The sequence below is a fragment of the Brassica rapa genome, chromosome A07 (assembly GCF_000309985.2).
Source record: "Brassica rapa cultivar Chiifu-401-42 chromosome A07, CAAS_Brap_v3.01, whole genome shotgun sequence".
Lineage (NCBI taxonomy): Eukaryota > Viridiplantae > Streptophyta > Magnoliopsida > Brassicales > Brassicaceae > Brassica > Brassica rapa.
Window position 1 is genome coordinate 16,102,046 of NC_024801.2, and position 20,813 is coordinate 16,122,858.

The 20,813-nt window shown below is 34.0% G+C and overlaps 2 protein-coding genes across 3 annotated transcripts; both read right to left on the reverse strand.

The window, feature by feature from the left end:
• Positions 1-1,252: 1,252 nt before the first annotated feature.
• LOC103829755 (3-ketoacyl-CoA synthase 12) lies at positions 1,253-3,888 on the reverse strand. Its single transcript, XM_009105454.3, has one exon. It carries the CDS (start codon positions 3,110-3,112, stop codon positions 1,664-1,666), a length of 1,449 nt encoding a protein of 482 aa, XP_009103702.1. The 5' UTR covers positions 3,113-3,888; the 3' UTR covers positions 1,253-1,663.
• Positions 3,889-7,736: 3,848 nt separating this feature from the next.
• Positions 7,737-19,977, reverse strand: LOC103829757 (exocyst complex component EXO70H1). Of its 2 annotated transcripts, XM_033274903.1 has the most exons (3): positions 19,772-19,977; positions 19,589-19,654; positions 7,737-19,493 (listed from the first exon to the last, which is right to left on the reverse strand). In XM_033274903.1, the coding sequence occupies exon 3, from the start codon at positions 9,740-9,742 to the stop codon at positions 8,000-8,002; it is 1,743 nt and encodes a 580-aa protein (XP_033130794.1). In that variant the 5' UTR covers positions 9,743-19,493; positions 19,589-19,654; positions 19,772-19,977; the 3' UTR covers positions 7,737-7,999. The 2 variants fall into 2 exon arrangements, with proteins under 2 accessions (XP_033130794.1, XP_033130793.1); XM_033274902.1 differs by having other exon boundaries at positions 7,737-19,654.
• Positions 19,978-20,813: the final 836 nt, after the last annotated feature.

A 20,813-nucleotide genomic window follows, 5' to 3' on the forward strand; every position in this document is an offset into this window, starting at 1 on the left:
TAAGTAGATTCACAACCTTAGAAATTAATTGGAAAATATACAACCTTCCAACATATAACTTTTAGAAAAGACACAACCCTTTACACTTCTTTTTCAAAAGACACAACTTTTTAACATAAGTGGACTCACAACCTTTGGAATTAATTGGGATTGCTATTATTTAGTAGATAAATCAATACTATCAACGATTTCATCTCCCACCATTTGTTGTAGTAGTTTTAAAGAAACTTAACTTGTCAAAATAAGATATTACAACTATGCTCACATACAGAAGACATTGATTTTAAAATAGCAACATAAAAACATATCCTGATGAAAAATTAATAACAAATTACTTATGTAAAGTAATTAAATTTCCGGGTTTTCATCCGAAGAACAAGGATTTCTCGTTGGAAACAATGGGTTTAAATGCGAGTTATGGTTTCTCTCGTTTTCTTTTTTTTGTAATAATAGCAAAAAACTGGAACTATATTGAATTCGTTACAGAGAATAGAGATGCCTGCTCCATAATCAAGTTTTTCCTAATAAAGTATATAAACCTGGCAGGTCCTCAGATTTTAAAAATCAAAATTATGTTTTTTGGGGTCATATCCAAAGTAGACTTTGAATATTAGTCTCTAACGAGGAAAAGTATCATTATCTATTTTTTTTCTTTTCTTTATTCTTGACTATGCTCTTATAACGACAATAGTTTTTTCAGTTAGGTCATCTCCGTTTGAAAATTACTGCATCAAAAAACCTTGGAGAGTCTGAGATAATGATATTTAGTAAAGATTCTTTCTTACTAGATACGTTTAAACTAAATAGGTCCTAATTGAGACATTTGTTTACTTTATTGAGTGTTACTCGTGAGGCATGAGTAAACTTTATTATTCGTACCTAATCAAATGCTAGTATTAATTAGGGATCTCTATTAATAATTGCGATTGTTTGTCATTTTTTTGTGGAGAAAATTGGGGCCCGGGATCTGGTGGGTGAAATGAAATGCTCATTGAATGTTTTGCCTACCAAACAAACTCGTTTTCAATTCATTTTCTAATTTTTATATTTGAATATTTTGTAAATACAAGTTCGACACGAAAAATCGTTTCAGGAATAGAAATTATAAAATAAAATATTTTATGTCGCACGTAAATGTAAATGTTATTTTAACAAAGAAAAGTAGATCAAGACATGTTCGGAATTTGAACATCATAACTCAGAACTATACTGAAGTCTCTTTATTTCCTTGTATTAGTTTCAAACCAAACAATTGAAAATTTACAATCACGTAAAAGGAAGAGTAGAATGAATTACATTGACAAAGTTCAGTAAATGCGAAACAATATTACAAATTAAAGTGCAAAATGAACATAATACAAAAATTTATTAAAATGATACGACTTTTGACGCAAGAAAAAGAGGACAACATTCCAATCGGATGACAAATTAGAAAAATTCTCATCGTATTGGAGGTGCACTCCCCCGAAATTCTTTAACAGTGTGGAATTAACAAATTATAACCCAAAAAATTATATCAAGCAATACGTAACCAAAGTTTCTGTTACATGCACTCATATATCCTTTCCAAGCTCATTCAAATTAACACAAATTAAAGGGAAAAAAAAGAGAATATTGTCACCTTTGTGTTGTTTTTGCGTATGCGTTTCTGTGTGGAAACGTTTTACATATACTCGTCAGGGATCTTAAAAGTCTCAGGGATCTTGAAAGTATCAGGATCTTCATCTTGAAGCCAACCATACATCTTTGTAAAAGGATTCGAAATCGATTTAGGTGGATAATCATTAATGCAATGATTCCACACATTCCCTTTTGATTCTCCAGTGGTGAGGTCTCTCAAAACTTCCCAAACGCAACTATTACACTTAAAACCAGCTCCAAAGCTTATCATAAACACCCTATCTCCTCTCTTCAGTCTCTTCTTAGCCTCCATGTAAGCCAACACATACCACAAACTACTAGCCGAGGTATTCCCAAACCTGTAAAGAGTCATCCTCGCCGGTTCAATATCATAGTCGGTTAAATCCAAGCTATGTTGGATCCCATCAATCACAGCTTTTCCTCCGGTATGAATGCAAAAATGTTCAATCCCGGTCTTGAAATTGATCCCTGCCTTTATAGGAGTCCCCGGTGGGAGATTCGTGGAGCCCTTGCTAGGGTTTTGATGCATCTTGATTTTCTTGATGAAAAGCTTTACCATGAACCTCAAGAGCTCGGTAACAGGAAGAATCTTGGGTGCTATAACCTTCAGATTGTCTACCAAAGCGCGAGTGGCTGCCTTTGGTAGATTCTTCCCCAAGTAAAACCCTACACGACCCTGTTTGTCCTCGGACTGGATACAGCAGTTGTAAGACTCCTCTCTAGCTCCATGGTGAGTCCGTACCAAACACTTGAGCTTAAACATTGCTTTTTTTCTCAAGCTACGTTTGTTAGTCAAGAGAATGGCAGCACCACCGGACCGGAACAAGCAGTTGGCTAGAATCATCGAACGGTTGTTTCCGCTATACCAATTAGGGCTCAAAGACTCGGAGGTAGCAACGAGAGCTAATTTGTTTGGGTAGCTTTTGAATATGTTCTTGACAATGTCTACAGAGATTAGACTCGCGCTACATCCCATCCCGGTTAAGTTGAAGACTTTGATGTCTTCCCTCATCTTGTAATGGTTTATAATTCTTGACGGTAAAGAAGGCATTGAGGTGAGCATGGAGACGTTGACTACGAGGATGTCGACTTCTTTAGGTGAGATTTGCTGTCTCTCCAGGAGTTTTCCGATGGTGTCTACGTAGAACTCTTCCATCTCCGAGATCCCATCTTGCAACGTAGGACGCTCTTCTCTGCCTTCGAAGACGAGTCTCGGAGCGTAGGTTTGTTCACCGATCCCTGAGCTCACGATGGCTTTGAGAAGGAACTTGTATTCCTCTAAACCGAGGTTTTTATTTCGGTGAATGATTTCTCCGCTGAAGTGAGTACTCACCATTCTATCGTCTGATGGTTTATGACATTGATAGTCTAAGATGTAGCAATCTTTGTCTTTTTTTGAGTCTTTGAGTTTCCAGATCTTGAAGAAAAGATAAGAGACAAGGATGCATAATATGAGAAGGAGAAGATCCATATTATTATGTTTTTTGTTTGTGTGTTTGTTTTTGGGGTTAAGAAAAAATAATGAAATAAGTAAGATGCTTGAGAATGAAGTGTAGATTGTAAAAGGGGATTATATAAGAGAACATGATGATGGATGAGGAAACGACAGCTATGAATTTTTCAGTGGGTTCTACATCACCGTTGAATTTTGTTTGAGAAGTTTAATACTCCTACCTTTTAAATAATTTTTCTACAGCTTAAAAAGCTTAAGGTGAATTTTAGAGACAAGTGGGGATACATTGATGTTTGCGTATACATGATGCAATACGTGTTCCTTTATTAAGTGTAATTACTTGAAAGAATTTTGGAAATACCAAAATTACTGAAAGAGTGTTGGGTAAGAACTTGTTAACTTTGATAAAAAAAACTTACACGTCCGAAAATACCAAACTTAAATACATATAAAATCTTTAATTGGTAATTTTGCTCATGTAGTTATGTGTCTTATGGTTGATGTTTAGAACTGTTTTATGGTTATACGTTAGTAACGATGAGGGTAAGTACTGTCTTATTATATAGTTGTGCATGTTTGAGTTTTGAAGAGGCATATATTCGTTATGGTTTTAGAAATTGTTGACATATATTACTAGCTTGGTTTCTCATGTGGTTGGGAACTGATAAGTGATCGAGGAAACTAAGCTTCATTTTGCTGAAAAATGTGGCATAATTTTTTTTCAAAAAGACTGGCATATCTCAAATCTCAACTTAAGAACGCTTCGTTGGATTTGTTTGATAGTGAAAAAGATAAGAGTAGTGTAAGCTTTTCTTCCACAAGTAGCGTAAGCTCTTCCTCCACAAGTTGTGTTACGCTTCGGTACATTACGTTGGATCAATCTTTTGATGCTCTCTATGAGAAAACTTAGGTTTCTTTCAATTATCACTTGTGTGTTTTCTTCTTCAAAACTGAGTTTTATTACGTTTTGTTAGATTTTGATTCAAAACTAATATTTACGTTCTTTTCTAGATGTGAAATGAGTTAAACAAGAGAACAAGCTTTGGCCGCCATTGTTGCAGCTTTCAACAACGATTTGCAGCATGAGTTAGAAAATAAGTAACCATCTGAGTAATTATCACTTAGATCCTTTCGAAAGCAGCCAGAATCACAACTTTAAGTTTCAGTACAGAAACCTTGAGACTAATTGGTATTATACCATTTCCAACCTACTTCTACTTCTAAAATAGAGGTAAATTTCATTCTCTTTTTTTTAAAAGAGGTAAATTTCATTTCAAAGTGTTCTTATAAAATAAAAAATATTTTCTATTATTTGTAGAAGAATGTTATATTTCTCCTATTTATAAAATAAGATATAATATTAATTATAAATGAAAAAGCATAGAATTCCTTTATTTAGAGGAATACATTGGAGTGAAATTCACTTATAATTTAATGTTCTTCTATGTACAGAAAAAATAGATACAGGTTAGATCCTAAGTTGAGATTTTTTTGTGTGGCAACAAGTAAGATTAGGTTTTTTTAAGTTTGTTTAAAGTTTTGATTTTGAATTTTACAAGGCTGACATATTTTTACTCTATAGTAGTCCATTAGTCTTCTTTATTTATCTAGAAAACTTAGTGTGCTGTTTTTGCTCATATTTTGATATCGAGAATCTATGTGCATTTATGATCTGCATGATTAAATATGAAACCAACTGTGTAATGACAGTGGATATGAGGTTCAATGGTTCATTGGATGATTATTGGCAGAGAGCTGCTCCCATACTGGCAAGCTCGAGATTATTTTCAATCTATTCACCATTAGCATTTATTACGTTACCAACTTGTCATTCATAACGTAGATGCCATAAAACCTACGAGCGTCAGGATCCATTGCCTGACTTATAAATAATTGTTAGCACAGTTTTAGTCTAACATATACAAAAGAATCTGATGAAACAGCAGTGGCGGAGCTAGAGCAGTGGCATGTGGGTCAAATGACCCATGTGAAATTTTGTAAAAAAAAAGTTTACATGTATTTCTTGCATAAAAACCCAAAGAATTAAACTTGTTGACCCATGTAAAATACAAATGTTACCAGTTTGACCCATGTAAAATAATTTTCTCCCTCTGCCACTGTGAAACAGTGTTCTTTATCACATGCTATACCTTTTCCCCAATGTCTAGATCGAATATTGCCTATTGATACATTTTCCCCATTTCCTCATTCCTGTTTTTCATAATTTCATAGTTTATGGTTCGTTATTATTAAAGAGATTGTTGAAATGTGAGTTGGAGTCTTGGAGTAGAATGTGAGCATAGGAAGGAGGTGAAGAAGAGCCAAAAATAAAATAAATTGTGAGAGTGAAATTGTCTTAAGTCATTTCAACTTCCACCAACCGAATGTGGTTTAAGAGATTACGTTTACGTATTAATCTTTAATTACTAAACGCTTTGGCTCACATCTTATGCGTGCGTTTATTCGCTTAAAAACTTTAGTTTTCTTATTCCTTATTTAATTTATCTCTCTCTCCCACAAAGTTAGGTGTACATATTTATTGTGCATTTATACATGTCTCCAGAACATGACTTCCTAATTTATGTATACTCCTTTCTGTAAATAGGATGTACAGGCTAGTTCAAATCTACGTTAATGTATTGCAGTACTGATCCAACCATCTATTTTTAACAAGGGTGAATTAGCTAATGACTATAATAGAAAAGGTAAATTAACAAAACAACCATCGCCCTTTACTTTTGACTTTCGGACTGTACTGCTCACATATTTTATAGCATAAAGCTGAGAGTTTCGATCCAGGACTTCTTTAATCTCTTGTTTACCACTAACTACATTTCTAGGAGCATCTACAGCAACGCATGAATCATGCCTCAGAGGAAATGTGCAAGGGTCTGAGTGTGATTGCAATAGAAAAGGAAATCAAGTGTAGTATTGCGTCAAGCATCAATGCTATAATCTGAGGTACATGGTTCTTGTAATTCAGGAAGAAGACTAATTAAGGTGTTGCAGGAAGGCTACAAAAGGTTCTTATTTTGAGAGAAAACATTTACTAATGGGCTCATAGAAAGAGAAGACTAATTGCAACTGAAGATCAGGCTCTAAGAAAGAAGAGATGAATATACATTAGTGGATGATGGAGTGCAATTGTGAACATACTCGTCATAAGTTTCAGTTATAAAGGTTGTTATGCATTTTTTTCTCCGAGGTCGTTATGTGACATGGGATAAAATGAAGATGAGCTCAGATAAACTCACCAAAATTTTCAGTTATTGTTACCACATGTCTTGGACTGATCTGTCTGTTAAAATGGATACCCCCTCTTTGCTCGTACAATCTGCGATGATTTCTGCTCGAGCTTATGGAAACAAAATGAAGAAAGGCTTTCAGTGGTAAGATATGAATATAGACTTGCATTGTAACAAATGAGGTCGCAAAAAGTCTACTAATGATGTATCTGATAGAGCATCAAATTTAAGATGGTGAAAATGTCAAGAAGATTTGATGGAAGACGTATGGAGGACTTACTTGGTTCTTCTAGGAAGTTCACGTTGGTCAGCATCGTTGATGAAATAAACTTGAATACAAGAATGCTGGTTGTTGATCAACAAGAGAGATGAAGCTTGAGAACACCAATACCTATCAAAGAAGGTCATGAGCTCCTGCGTCTTAAGTCCATGATTGACTTAGAAAGACAGAGAATCTCCTACATGTTCTAGACCAAAATTTCAGAGCATTTGGTTGACAAGCTAAAGCTCTTAATCTCAGTGATGGAAGTAGCTGGGTGATAAGAGAAAGACTAGTGTATTTCAGTTATCAAGGAATTACAATCTAGAATCAATCCATAAAAGTCCTGAATCGATCTAGCCTTCGATGAAGCTCTTGATGATCGCCAAAGTTGTAGAGAAAATATCTCTCACAGCAATATTCCTCAAAATATCTGAATGAATGTAAATGAAAAGTACTACAGCTCTTATATAGTTATTCTCTTATTCAAATGATATTTTTTGTTTATCTTCACTCTTGAACCTCACGTCTCTGCCACCTCAGGTCCTCTTTTCCTCTTCAAATAATATGCTCGTAAAGGCTTATCACTGGGATTCTCTGAAACAAGTTCAGGACAAGCTGATGAAGAGGAGACAGTAACCGAGTTATCCTCGCACAAGTCTGTTTTGGTGGTGCAAAACATACGGGAAGTCACTTTAAGAAGAAACAAGAAAAAGAAAGTGACGTGAGGAGCAAGGTATGGCTTCAGTATCTTTTGACATGTGTCATATCTTAGTTAGATAATCTCAAGAAGAAGATTCGTGTCAAAGAGCAACATCTACGAGAACTTTCCCAGTGAAGAGACACTTGATTGAGAAGTTATTCTTGTAACCGAGTTAGGCTGCTAGGTCTGTGCTTGGTTGATCTATTATGAGAGAAGATCACAAGTGAAAGGTTTTGTTTAATAAGGCTACCAAAGGTCTGAGCGTACGTGTTTGAACTCCCTATGATGTTTGTTCATGCATCAGATCAGTTAACACGTGGAAAGAAAAAGAAAGTCACATTCCACCTGCATAGAACTTTGAAGAAAATAGTGAGTGTTCATGCATCGATGCTACAATCTGCAGGTGTTTCCGAACTGGAGTTGCGGGAGGTGCAATCATAACTCAACTAAGTTTGTGCGTGTTGTTGGTTTCAGAAACAAAAACGGACCAAGACTGATAAAAACAAAAAAATGCGAACAAACCACTAGACAATGCTTACATACTCGAAATATTACCACATCTAATAATATTTAATTTTAAAATGACACAAAATAAATCTTCGGTTAATCTCTAAATATACTTTGATTTTTTTCCCAACGCACTAGATCCAATCTAAACGTACGAATAAACGCCTAACGATTTTCGAACATGGCTAATATCAAACGTAAGAATGAACTGAAGAAACGCACCCTGATCCACCCGACCCGAAATACAGATCCGAGATATAATTCCCAATATCTTCAGGGGCAACCCCGAGATTCTTCCTTAACCCGACCCGATACTTTTTGTAAAACTCCGTGTAAGCAGGTATAAGCGTCATAGCAGCCGAAACTTTAATCTCATCTCTCAATTTCGAATCCGGTACAACCCAACCGGTTTGCCTCTTATACGCTTCCTCGAACCGGTCACTAAACCGTCTAACAAACTCCTCCGCTTCTTCCTCCTCCTCCTCCTCCTCCGCCGTCGCAAGTGACGTCATCAGCTCTCCCCAAACGATCTCCTCGAATTTCGCGACGTGATTCTTCAGCTTCCCTTCGTGCTTCTCCAGCCAACCCTCGCTCAGAACCTCCTTGAGATTCGACGTACGGACCTTAACCACGACGTAGTGGAGATTGTTGATTAAGAAGAGGTACGAGAGAGCCACGTCGCTGTAGAGACGAGACTTGGCGTCGATTTTGCAGAGTAGGAAGAGAATCAGCCACGAGATTCGTTTCGCAAGCGGCGATGATAATGATGATGATGACGTGGATTCATCTTCTTCTGGTGAAGCGAACGACGACGTTTCGGGGATGATGTTAACGAGCACCTCGCTGTAATCGGCGAGGAAGACGATGTAGTTCATGACGTATCTTGTAAGCTGGTGGATTCCGCCATTGGAGATCATCGATTTCGAAGATTCCTTCGAAATCGACGACTCGAACTCGTCGATCATCGACACCACCGCTTCCTCGAGGTTCGCTAGGGTTCCGGCGATCTGCGATTTGACGGTAGACGTCGAATCGTAGCTGAAAACTTCTTCGATTCTCGGCATAAGCTCGACGATCGACTGGTAAACGTCGAGAGTGAGGAAGATCTTCTCCGGCGTCTTCCGAGATTTCGCCACGTTTCCGGGGAACGAGAACAGAGCTAACGCGCTTTGCAGAGTGATCTCGGCGAACGAAGATTCTCGCAACGCGGCTGAGGAAGAGAAGACGTGATCGGAGAGGATCCGTTCGCCGCGAAACAGAGTCGTAACGGCTTTTCTCGCGGCTCGTAACCATACTCTGGTCTTCTTCTCCGTACTCTCCCACTCGAGCTTCTGAACCTGCGAGAGGGTTAGACTCTCGAAGCCGAGCTGCTCCAGAGCTTCGACGATGATCGACTTACGGATCTTTTTGTAGATCCTGAAGCATTCTTTGCCGTATCCTGATGACGTCATGCAGTCGGCGATCATCTTTAAATCCGCCATGGCTTCTGCATCATCGTCTTCTTTGGAGACGTTTCTTGAAGAGTTTCGAGAGCGAGCAGAGACGGATTCTGGATCGAGGTAGCGTCGGTTTGATTTTAGGATTCTGTAGAACTCTTTGGATAGATGGTTCATGGAGGTCTTTAGTAGACTCTCTGCTCGGATAAGCTTCGTTGATGCTGGATTGGCGGAGATAAGCTTGACCATTGCGGAGTGTAAGGTGGTGACAGCTCTGATGAATTGCTTAGCTTCTTCTCTGTTTTTGTTGGAGAAAAGCGAGAAGGTGCAGCAGAAAGAAGATGAAGAAGAAGAAGAGTCTGGCGAAATCCATTGGTGAATGATGGCTTCAGCGTCTTCGATGCTATCTTCCATTAGAGACTCAGAGAAGCTCCGGTGTGAATGTTGTTTCAGCTTTGAAGAAGAAGAAGAAGGTGAAGTTAAAGCAAAGAGGACCATCTTTTTGTTTTGTTTGTTTTTTTTTGTGTGTTTGGTTTCTTTTTGTTATGATTTTGAAATGATGAAATGAAGAGCATGGAACAGTATTTATAGTGGTACGTTTTCTTTTGACTTCAAATTATTTTTAACTTAAATAAGAACAACAAAAACGTGTGACATGACAATGACAGGTTCGTGCTTTTTCTTACGTCAGTTTACTTTAGATTCACCGTGTTTTTTCAACTCATGGGATATGTAGTTGAGCTATGTAGTATAGCCGTCCATGCAATGTAATAAAGTCGATAGATAGATATAACTGGACGAGTTTAATTGGTTAAGTTGTATTAATGTGTGTCGTAAGTTGTAACTACGATATCCAGAGCCCAACCGTACCTATTTGTTTATTTATGTTACTAGGCGGCTTTTAGGACTTGGCTATGATCATTCATCATCCATATTTCTCAGAGAAAAAAAATGTTTAACGATAATACGATAAAGAATAACGAAACAAATGAAACGGAGTAGTTCTCAGAATAAATAATTAAAAACAAATGAAACGGAGTAGTTCTCAGAATAAATAATTAAAAACAAATGAAACGGAGTAGTAGTTACATGTACTTTTCTCTTTGTTTCTTCGTGCGAAATTGTTTCACTAAACTCAATTGATAAAAAAGTATTACACCAGTACACCACTTGCTATAATGGTGGGACGGGGGAATTTTCTTGCATTTATGAGTCACAAAAAGTGCTACGTGCTACCAGTTCAATTAGAATAATCCCATCTGAGCATGCACATATAATTCTACAAAGTTATGACAAATTTATGTTATAAACAACTAGGTAAAGAACCCGTGCGAAATCGCACGGAAATTCATTTGTATAAAAAATATGATACAATCAATAATTTAGAAACCTATATGCTTAATAAATAATTAAATTAATCTTAGTGATTAAAATATGATTTGCAAAGTATTAAATATACATTTATATAAACTATAATGTTCCGGTTATATTTTTATCAGAACAAATATTGGATACAATTATGTCTCTGTCTCTTAAAAGTTTTTCTTACAATTTCAGTATGACATTTAGCTCCAACCAATTCTTGAACAAATTCAATTATTTTCGCATGAATTTTTTTATAAAATTTCTATCTAAGAGATAATATTAAAATTATTATATAGTTTATACTCTTTTTAAAAATTACTATTTCTATGTTAGTAAAACAGTTATTATTTATGATTGTGCTTATAATATGTTAATCACGTAGAAAGTATTGTTTGTGTTTGAAAGAGTATAAAGGGCACAACAACACATATATATGTATTGCTCACGTGTGTTGGTGGTTTATATAGAGAGAAAAGTGACTTTTCTTATATGCAATAAGAATTACGTTTGTGTCGGTAATAAAACCATTACGTAACGTATAAGCCACCGTTATAAACGTGAATAGAAGGGTTTACATTCCTTGGTTCATCAAAGGGAATCATAAAGGATTGAAGGCCAAAAAGAAGAGAAGATCGATTGGTAGAGTTGCGTTTATATTAAGTCTAATCAAGTATGGATCAAGGTTAGTGTTTTTTTCTCCTTCTCTTAGAACACTATTAAGGTTGAATTAAGATATCTTAATTGAAATCATAAAAGTATATCTTACAGTTGGTCCTCCAAAATTGATGCATGAAGGAACATGTCATCTCTGATCTCGAACCCTTTTTTCATTTCTTCTGCCTCATAAGCAAACCTTTATACGATATTTTGAACCATATAACCAGTGAATTCTCCAAAAATTATATAAACAACGGAAACTGCATTCTAAATCCCTTTGTCAAGATTGGAAAATGGGAAAACACCGGAAATAAAATCGATGTTATTCATTCTGCAACCAAAATCAAATAAAACAATAAAATAGTTTACATAAACATTTATATATAAACTAAAATGTGATCTTTTTATTACGGGTTTGTTGGTTTGTTTTACAATAGCAACAATATCAAGAAGAACACGGCAATAACATGAACATATAAACAAATTTGTATGTGTGAAAGACAAACTTTTTCATCTATCATAAGAAAATTAAGACTAATGATTTCATTACTTCGTTTTGGATTTTTAGCTATCCAAACACGTAAAACTCTTTCTAATATTTTTTTTTGTTTATAACGCTTCATTTGAATGTTTTCTAAAAATTTGTATCCATGTAACTGTTAAAAACTTTTTTCCACCATTTTATTGTTAGTTGATTAGTGAAAATATATTTTGAGAAATGCATGGTAGAGACTATTTATAGATTTTAAAAATCTATTTGAATAGTCACAACTCTTCAATTTGAATAGTCGCATTCTTCCAATATAAAAGTAGTTATTTAAAAAAAAAATACTTATATGAATAGTCACAACTTTTAGATAATTTTTAGAGAAGATACAACCTTCCAACATTAAACTTTTAAAAAATACACAATTTTGTACACATTTTTTACAAAAGACACAACCTTTTGAATATAAGTGGATTCACAACCTTTAGAATTAATTGGGATTGCTATTATTAGTAGATAAAGAAAATTTACTAGTTACAGTTTTTAATAATAATCCCTCCGTATCGGATGATTGATGTTTTCGTATTTTGTTATTGTATCCGAAAGATTAATGTTTTGGAGTATAGTTAATATATTTGCCCTTAAAACTAAAACATCAAATAAAATGTAAAAATGAATATTAAAACTTATTGGTAAAACCAAACAAATGATAAATAAAATAATCTTTTTATTATTTCTAATATGTGTGAAATAGTTCGAACATCAAACATTTGTATCAAATTTTGTGTTTCAAACTCTCACTATTCACATTTGGATATTCTTTTTGAGGTAAATTGTAGGTTGTTTACGATCATCAACAATTCTAAAATAATAAAGAGGAACCAGATAATTTAAAATATTTAAAATTGAACAGCATATTTTTGTTAATTTTAAATTTAAAATGGCTATAATTTAGAGCATATAATAAATGCTAGAATTTGATCCGCGCGGCGCAGATGTTTGATTTAACTTGTATTCAAACGTAAACTCATAAAATTGCTAGTTTTATAAAACAAATCATGTATATTTTTATGTTTTATAATTTGGCGATTTAGTTAATCCCATGAAAATGTTATCTTTCTTTAACACATGCAATTTAGTTAATATTTGTATAATATTAATAATGGTCAATATATGAATATTGATTTGGTTAGATAAGTTTCAGAATTGTTTGTAATTAATTAGTTTAAATTGATTTTAAATGTGGTGGCACAATTTGTAAATAAAAAGAAATACAAAAAATATATTTAATTTATTGTAAATGTAATGGCTAAATGTGTTAATAAAATAAAATAATAAAAATACTGATATATATGTTTACATACAAACTGTTAACCATGTTTCCAAGTAATACAAAAAATATTTTAGTTTTAATAATATAGATTCACTTGTTAGAATCTATTAAGATTTTGATCTATTCATGGTATATATGCAATAATAGATAACATCAAATATTGATCACATAAGATTACACTGCGATCAATAAAAAAGAGCACTCTAATGAAAATGTAATAAATTCATAAGACTTCGTTTCATTGTTTTGGAAACCAAACCTAGCATTCATATTTACTATTAGGCCAGTTTTCTTTTTTGATGATTACGGTATATCATTTATAACATCATCCCTCCTTTTGGTTAACTTTAATGATTTCGTTTACACGTACGTGTTATGTGATATGAGATTATGTTACCATTACGGGAAAAACACTAATTATTTTATTCCATTTAGTATTTTTCCCGTAATCCTAACAATGAATTTTGTATAAAATCTTGCATACAAAAATCGTCAACCAAAAATAGCCATTTCTTCAGAATCCAACTTTGACTATTTTCTAAATTTTAATATAAAAACAATACATATATATATATATGCAGGTTTTATACATAGAATTTATAATCTCGTGGCTTAACTTTAAAGGAAGTTGGTAAGTTTCAACATTTAAAAGTCTAACTAAGGAGACGAATGCATTCTCAAAATATATTACTACATCTATCCGTTGTTCTGGTGCGCCATTGGCTCATTTCTCATTCAAACGAGGAGAAAATACCAACAACCTATAAAAATGACCACCACGTAGTTCTTAAACTATTAGACTAGCCGCGTCAATGGCACAATAATAATAAGAGATCCCTAATAATAATAGTTGTCTAAGTTTATTTTAATTTGCCATGAATAAAAATATACTACCTGATGTTATAACTTGAGAGACCTTCAAAAGTTGTTCGCTGGCCAGTTATTTTTTGGTCAGCGTGAGTTTTTTTTTTAATAAATGTTGAATTTTTATTCATCAAAAAAGTTTTTTTACGTCAAAGTGTAGACCTGAATAAAAAAACGTACTCCTTTTACTTCTTCACTTCTAATGAAACTCAAGAATATTTACACTCTTGTGTTAAACCAATATTGGAGAGCAACATCCATCCCTTTTGCTCTTTTCAATTTCATTAGGCTTAACTTGTTTCTGACCCCTTTGTCAATAAGCTTCTTCACTACATTTTGTGCTTAAAGGAAAAAATAATTATGTGCCACACCTACGGCCTACCAATGTACGAAATATGGCTTAAATTTGCAGGTTCGTGCTTTTTCTTCCACCAGTCTATTTAGATTTACCGTGTTTTGTCAACTCATCGGATATTTAGTATCGCCGTCCATGCAATGTAACAAAGTTAGTAGATTGATATAACTGGACAAGCTAATGGTTAAATCGTATTAATTGTGTTCTAACAATTATATCAAGAGCCGTCCTTTTTGTTTATTCAGGTTTTAAATACGAGTTTTTTGCATGTAATGTTCCGACTAAGGTGGACACGGGGCAATGAATAAAGAAGCAATCTAATGAAAAATAAATTCATAATACTTACATTTTGTAGAAATGCCAAGCGACAAACCTAGCATTCAAATTTACTACGCTGTATTTGTAATTGTAACATAGTAATATATTTCCTTTTTGATGATTACGGTATATCATTAGCATCATCCCTCTTTTTGTTTAACGTTTTCATTTACACATGTGATATGGTTATAAAATACAAAAAAAAAAATATTTTCTGAATTATATTTAGAGTCCAATAAAGTATCAAATCTTGCATACCAAAGTTCGTCAACCAAAAATAGTCATTTCTTTAGAATCCAACTTTGACCTATTTTGTAATATAAAACATCACATTTACGCAGTTTATAGATATAATTTATACTCTCATGGCTTAATATAAGGAAGTTGGTATGTTTCAACTTTTAAAAGGAAGTCTAACTAAGGAGACGAACACATTCCCTAATATATTACTACATGTAGCCGTTTTCTGGTCCGGTTCCGGTATTGGCTCATTTCCACGCAAACGAGGGGGGGAGAGGCCAATAATATATAAAGATCATTGCGTAGTTCTTAAAACTATATTCTTACGTTTTCTGCCAAATCCCCAATTCCTAATTAGTCTCAGCCAAACCATTACACACTAGCCGCGTCAATGGCTGCTCCACTAAAATCTGCACAAAAACAGTATTAATAATAATAATGCTCTTAGTTTTTTTTATTCACGTGCTCTTAGTTTTTTTATTTGCTATTACTCAAAAACTAAAAGTCTCTAACTCTAGAGACTTAACAAGTTGTTTGCTGAGAAGTTATTATTGGGTCAAACTGGAATAGTTTCCATTTTGTGCTGAAATGAAAAGTAATTATGTGCCACACGTACGGACTTTCAATGCACGTAATATGGCTTAATATCCGTTGGATCCACTCATTTCCCAAAATTGCAGTTTGATTAGATTTAAGTAGATTAATTACAGCTGTCAAAGAAAACCTTGGCTTACAACACCGCGTATATTAAATTACATCGCGTGACTGTATATTTATGGTTACAAAATATGACAAATGAATCGACATTACTTGTCTCGTTCTTCAAATACAGCCTTACACATAAAACAACAATTAATCTGTATCACATTTGTTTTATCCTCAATATAGAAAGTTATGGGTTTTCAAAATCACCTTTGTTCAACCTGTCAGAACTCTGAAAACGATATGATAACCTACCTGTTTGTTTTATCAAAAAAAAAACTACCTGTTATTTTCCAACTTATGGAGAAGTGAATGATTTTTTTCAAAATATTTTATAACACTATCAAACTCTTAAAATATCAAAGTGAAACATAAACACATTGCTACTAACTTGTTAATAGCTTGATATCTTTCTAATTGGTTTCAACAACACCAAGCTTATGACAATCCAATTTACCTGATAAAAAGCTGTAGAATCGAATAACGAACTTTCAGTTGTTTTTCATTAAGATTCTACAAAGTATCCCAAATATATAAAAATAATTTTAGAAATGTATTTTGTGGGAACCGAAATTTCTCAATCGAAATTTATAGTGGAAGAAAACGGTAATGATTTTGATTCTCTACATAACCACCTAAACACAAAAAATGAAAAAAAAAATTGAAATGGTTTCTATTGATTTCGGATTCAATCTTATTGAATGTTGTCTACAATTCGGATTCAATCTTACGATCAAGTCGAACGTAACTCAATTTATAAATATTTGACAAGAGATCAAATTATGTTTGCGACGTTCGTTTACTATTCAGATGCAAAATAAAAAACAAAGTATAGTGAAATAAAACCTAAGGTTTCTAAGTGAAAAGAGTTTCTGTAACGAAATTTTTGTCCCATTTCTTCTCTGTCCCGACCTTATTTATACACCATCAAAGTCGGCTGTTTTGCCATTTTTCCATAGATACATATCTCTCTTCTTTCCATATTTCCTCCGATATTTCCTTTTTGGCAAGATTTGAGTTTATCTCTTACGGAAATCTTCCATTATCATATTTTATTCCTTATTCATCACCAAGTAAAGTAGACCGTCATTAAGATTGTGCTGCTTTACGTGCTAAGCCGTAAATGAGATGTTTTGTATCTTGGACGGTTTTACAAGTTATGCGGTTTTACGAATTTTCACAGAAATATTGTCAATTCGCTCCAAGTTGCGGTTTTTGTGCCGTTGTTTTGATGAAAGTAACTTTGTTTTGTCGAAAACATATCGGTGTTTAACTTAACCGGCTTTACTTGCCGTTTGGCTAAATTTTACGGAAAACAAAGGATTTCTCGTTTTCGAACGAGATTCAAGTGAGAACCAGTGCCGGCTCTTGACGTGTGCGGGAGGTGCAAAAGCACTGGGTCCAGTTTTTTTTTCAAAATTTTTCTTTATAATTAGGGTCCTGTTTTGGATAATCTAATATAATTAAGGCCCTTTTATTTTTTGGTTAAACCTAGTTAAGGCCCTTTTTTGTGGAAAACTATATATATTATGCACAGGGTCCATTAATTTATGAGCCGGGCCTGGTGAGAACATGATGAACATGGCGATGCTCAGTGAAGAGAGATGAGGCTTGGGATGATCATTCTTCTTGAGGAGATATTGGTGATGCTTGTGAGAGAGGAAATAGGCTTGGGTGATGCTAACTCTTCTCAAGGGAGCTTGGGCGATGCTTGTGGAAAAGAGAGGAGGCTTGTGCGATGCTCACTCTTCTCAAGGAGATTTTGGGCGATTCTGAAGAGAGAGAGTAGACCTTGGGCGACGCTCACGCTTCTCGACGAGAGCTCATATAATGCTTGGGGAAGAGAGATGAGGCTTGGGAGATGCTCATCATTCTCAAAGGGATCTTGGGCGCTGCTCAAGGAGAGAGGGAGAAAGCTTGGTGATGCTCATAGAGCTTGAGGATAGCTTGGCATTTATTAGGGAAGAGAAAGGAGGCTTGGGCGATGCTCATTCCTCACCTTTGTTACGCCTCTTTCGTTCTCCGTTTTACAAAATATTGCTTTGTAAAACTGTTTTATTTCGTAAATATTTTTCGAAAGAACATTTTCGGATAATTCTTGTTTAAACAAAAAAAATTATTTCTTTTATGGGAAGAAATATATGGAGTTTGTTCTGTATATCTTTGTTCAAAATGGAACGTTGCATATGAAATTGTTCTCTTAACATTTCTGGCTCATTTTTGTGAAGGATAAAATTCTTGGGTGATATTAGTTATTGATTTCACTGGGACCGATTTTGACCCCAACAGTTAGCTGTCTAGTTCGTTAGTACTATGTATGATTCTGATGATGATAATGCTAAGGATTGTACGATATGTTCTTCATCGGAATTTTTGGGGGGGGGGGGGGTGTTTACACCCTAATTTTGTATCGTGTTAATGTTTTTGAGCATGATGTTGCCGATGGCATTTTATGTCGGACCTTTGTTGCTTTCGAGCATTAGCCTTATAGGCTGTTTTGGATTTTAATAAAATCACTTTGAGTTAAGATTTTACTCATAGAGCAGCTATTCGTAGAGAGATAGAATATGAGTTGTCATCTCATTTCTGACACTTAGTGAATCAGAGTATTTGTAATTGCATTAGATGAGAGTGTACGAAGGCTCTCCATTTGTATAGCCTCATAAACGTTCAAGTACCAACAAAAAGATATATTTTGGAATTGTGTATCGGTATTTTGATACTATGCTTTAGAGATGTTCGAGACCAGAGTTTTGGGTCTAGAACAATACCTAATCTTACTCTCGATTTAGAACTTACGATAATTTTTTGACTTAAACCACCTATTGTGATGACTGTTTTGACCACTCCACCAAATTTTGTCTAACTTGGTTCTTAGTAAGAACAGAGTTAGTGATGCAACCTTTCCAAGTTTTTTCCACAAGGTACATATTCTGGTTTATCTTGCTGTCACCTATCAAAGCCAAAGAGACATTTCTTCTTAAGAAGATTATGATCATTGGTATTTAGATTTCATTTAATCAAGGGCCATAAATTGTGATCTTTGATAAAAAAATTAACCAATGAGAAAGAAGTGTGAGGATAAACAAAAATATAACTTTGAACCTTTAGATTAAAATCAATCAATGGTCTTGGATTCAGAGTTGAAGAGATGGTTTTGTTCCGCACAAATACAATACGTCGTGATAAAAATTACACTTGACGACTGACTTATATGAACGTAACGACTAACTTATACCATTCAGATACGGTTTAGGGTTTAGGGTTTAAGGTATATGATTTAGGGTTTATGGCTCTTAAGTGTGTCCACTGGAAAATATAAGAAAGTACACACATTGTAAGTCAAGAAAGTATCTCAAGATCAAGTTAGAGTCTCAACTTGGAAATACAAGAAAGTACACAAATATAAGGTTTTAAGTAATTGTAAGAGAACATATATCTCAAGATCAAATTAGAGTCTCAACTTGAAAATTCAAGAAAATACATATTCAGTTTATTTATATTCACTTGATATTTATAAGAAGAGTTTCAATATAACTTTTATAAGTAATTCAATTTCATTTTCCGATTTAGTGTATGAGGTATGCTTGAGTTATATAAAAGACACAGTTAGTTATCTAAACGACACAACTGAGTTATATAAACATTTTCTGATTTTAGAGTATGTTTGAGGTATGGTGAGTTATATAAATTACACGGTTGAGATATATAAACGACAAGACAGAGTTGTGTAAAACATAGCATAAGTTAAATACAAAATACACGGCTGAGTTATGTTTCTCACAGAGAAACACACAAAATACAGGTTTGCTGCACCACTCAGGTGATAACTCTTCTATGTTTCCAAGCTTCATTGAACTACTCTGCGTCTTCTCTGTTGAATCTGTCACTTCTCTTCGTCTCTTCCATTCTCTTCTCGTTCAAGCTTCTATGTCATTCAGATATGGAAAAAAAAATTGGATTTCCAAATCTGGGTATCAAATCACAAACAATACAAAATCTGAAAGAGAGTGAGAGACATACCTAAATCGTCTATTTTCTCTCTCATGTGGCCCTTCATCAAATAACCAATATTCATCATAACCACCACTGACAACATCAAAACAAAATCCAAAAGTCACATTCTTTTTAACGATGCACACAGTGAAACCAAATCTACCACATGAAGAAACAAAGAATCAAGCTTTTAACAATATAATCACATACCTCTTCGATACGGGTGAGATTGAGATGGAGACGTTCATTAATCCAACCGAGAATCTAGTTTCTTTCAATGAATAAACCCCAAAATCACCCACTTGGGTGTTTTCGGAATTTATTTGCTTTTTCTCCTCGGAATGCAAACTGCTTATAGTTATGTGTTCAGAGATTGGCATGAAGTAACTCAGCCACAAGTTCATATATAAATCAGCTGCAATAGGAAAATAACTCAGCCCTAACATAAATAAAACTCAGCCACAAACTCTAAAAATTAAAAGTGAGCGTCAAAACATACCAGAGAAAATGATTTCGGAGAAGAAGCTTGCAGAGAATACGATTTCGACGAAGACAATATCGGATAAGACAGGTTCGAACAGACGATTTCAGACAAAGAACGATAAATAACAATGTAGCACGGTTATGGTGGAACAAAGTTCTAGGTTTGTTTTTCTTTTAATATTGAATGTTTAAATTAAGGAGAACATTGATTGATTGTATTTCCCTTTACCTTTTTTATCACATTTATTAGTGACATGAATTATAGTTTTAATGATGTGGATTTGTTAACTAAAACCAATCTCAACTTTTAAAAAAATAAACAAGGATTTTTAATTTAATTTACTAGGGGTTAAAAATATTATAGTAATTTAAAAATTTTCGATAACGTAATATAACAACTTTTCTATGGTTTTCTAGTAAAAATGTCTTTATATTATCATTTTGTTTGGAATTTTTTTTTTCCTTTAAGCAACGGACCCTGTTAGTGACTGCATAATTAATTGACGTTCTTATAAAAAATATTTAAAATCTTTCATTCACGTTGGTACCAAAATCAATTTGGCATTTCTTTTGCTATTCGCATCAACATCAAATTTTGTCGACTGACATTTGTCAAATTGTGATGTTTAAGTTAGATAACACAAAAGTAGAACAAACAAAATATAAAGACACGCGTTACACTAAAGATGTGGAATGTAATCGTTTGCCAAAACTTCAAAGACAAGGGAGAAAATAGAGTCACGAGAAATAAAATGATTTAAATCAATCA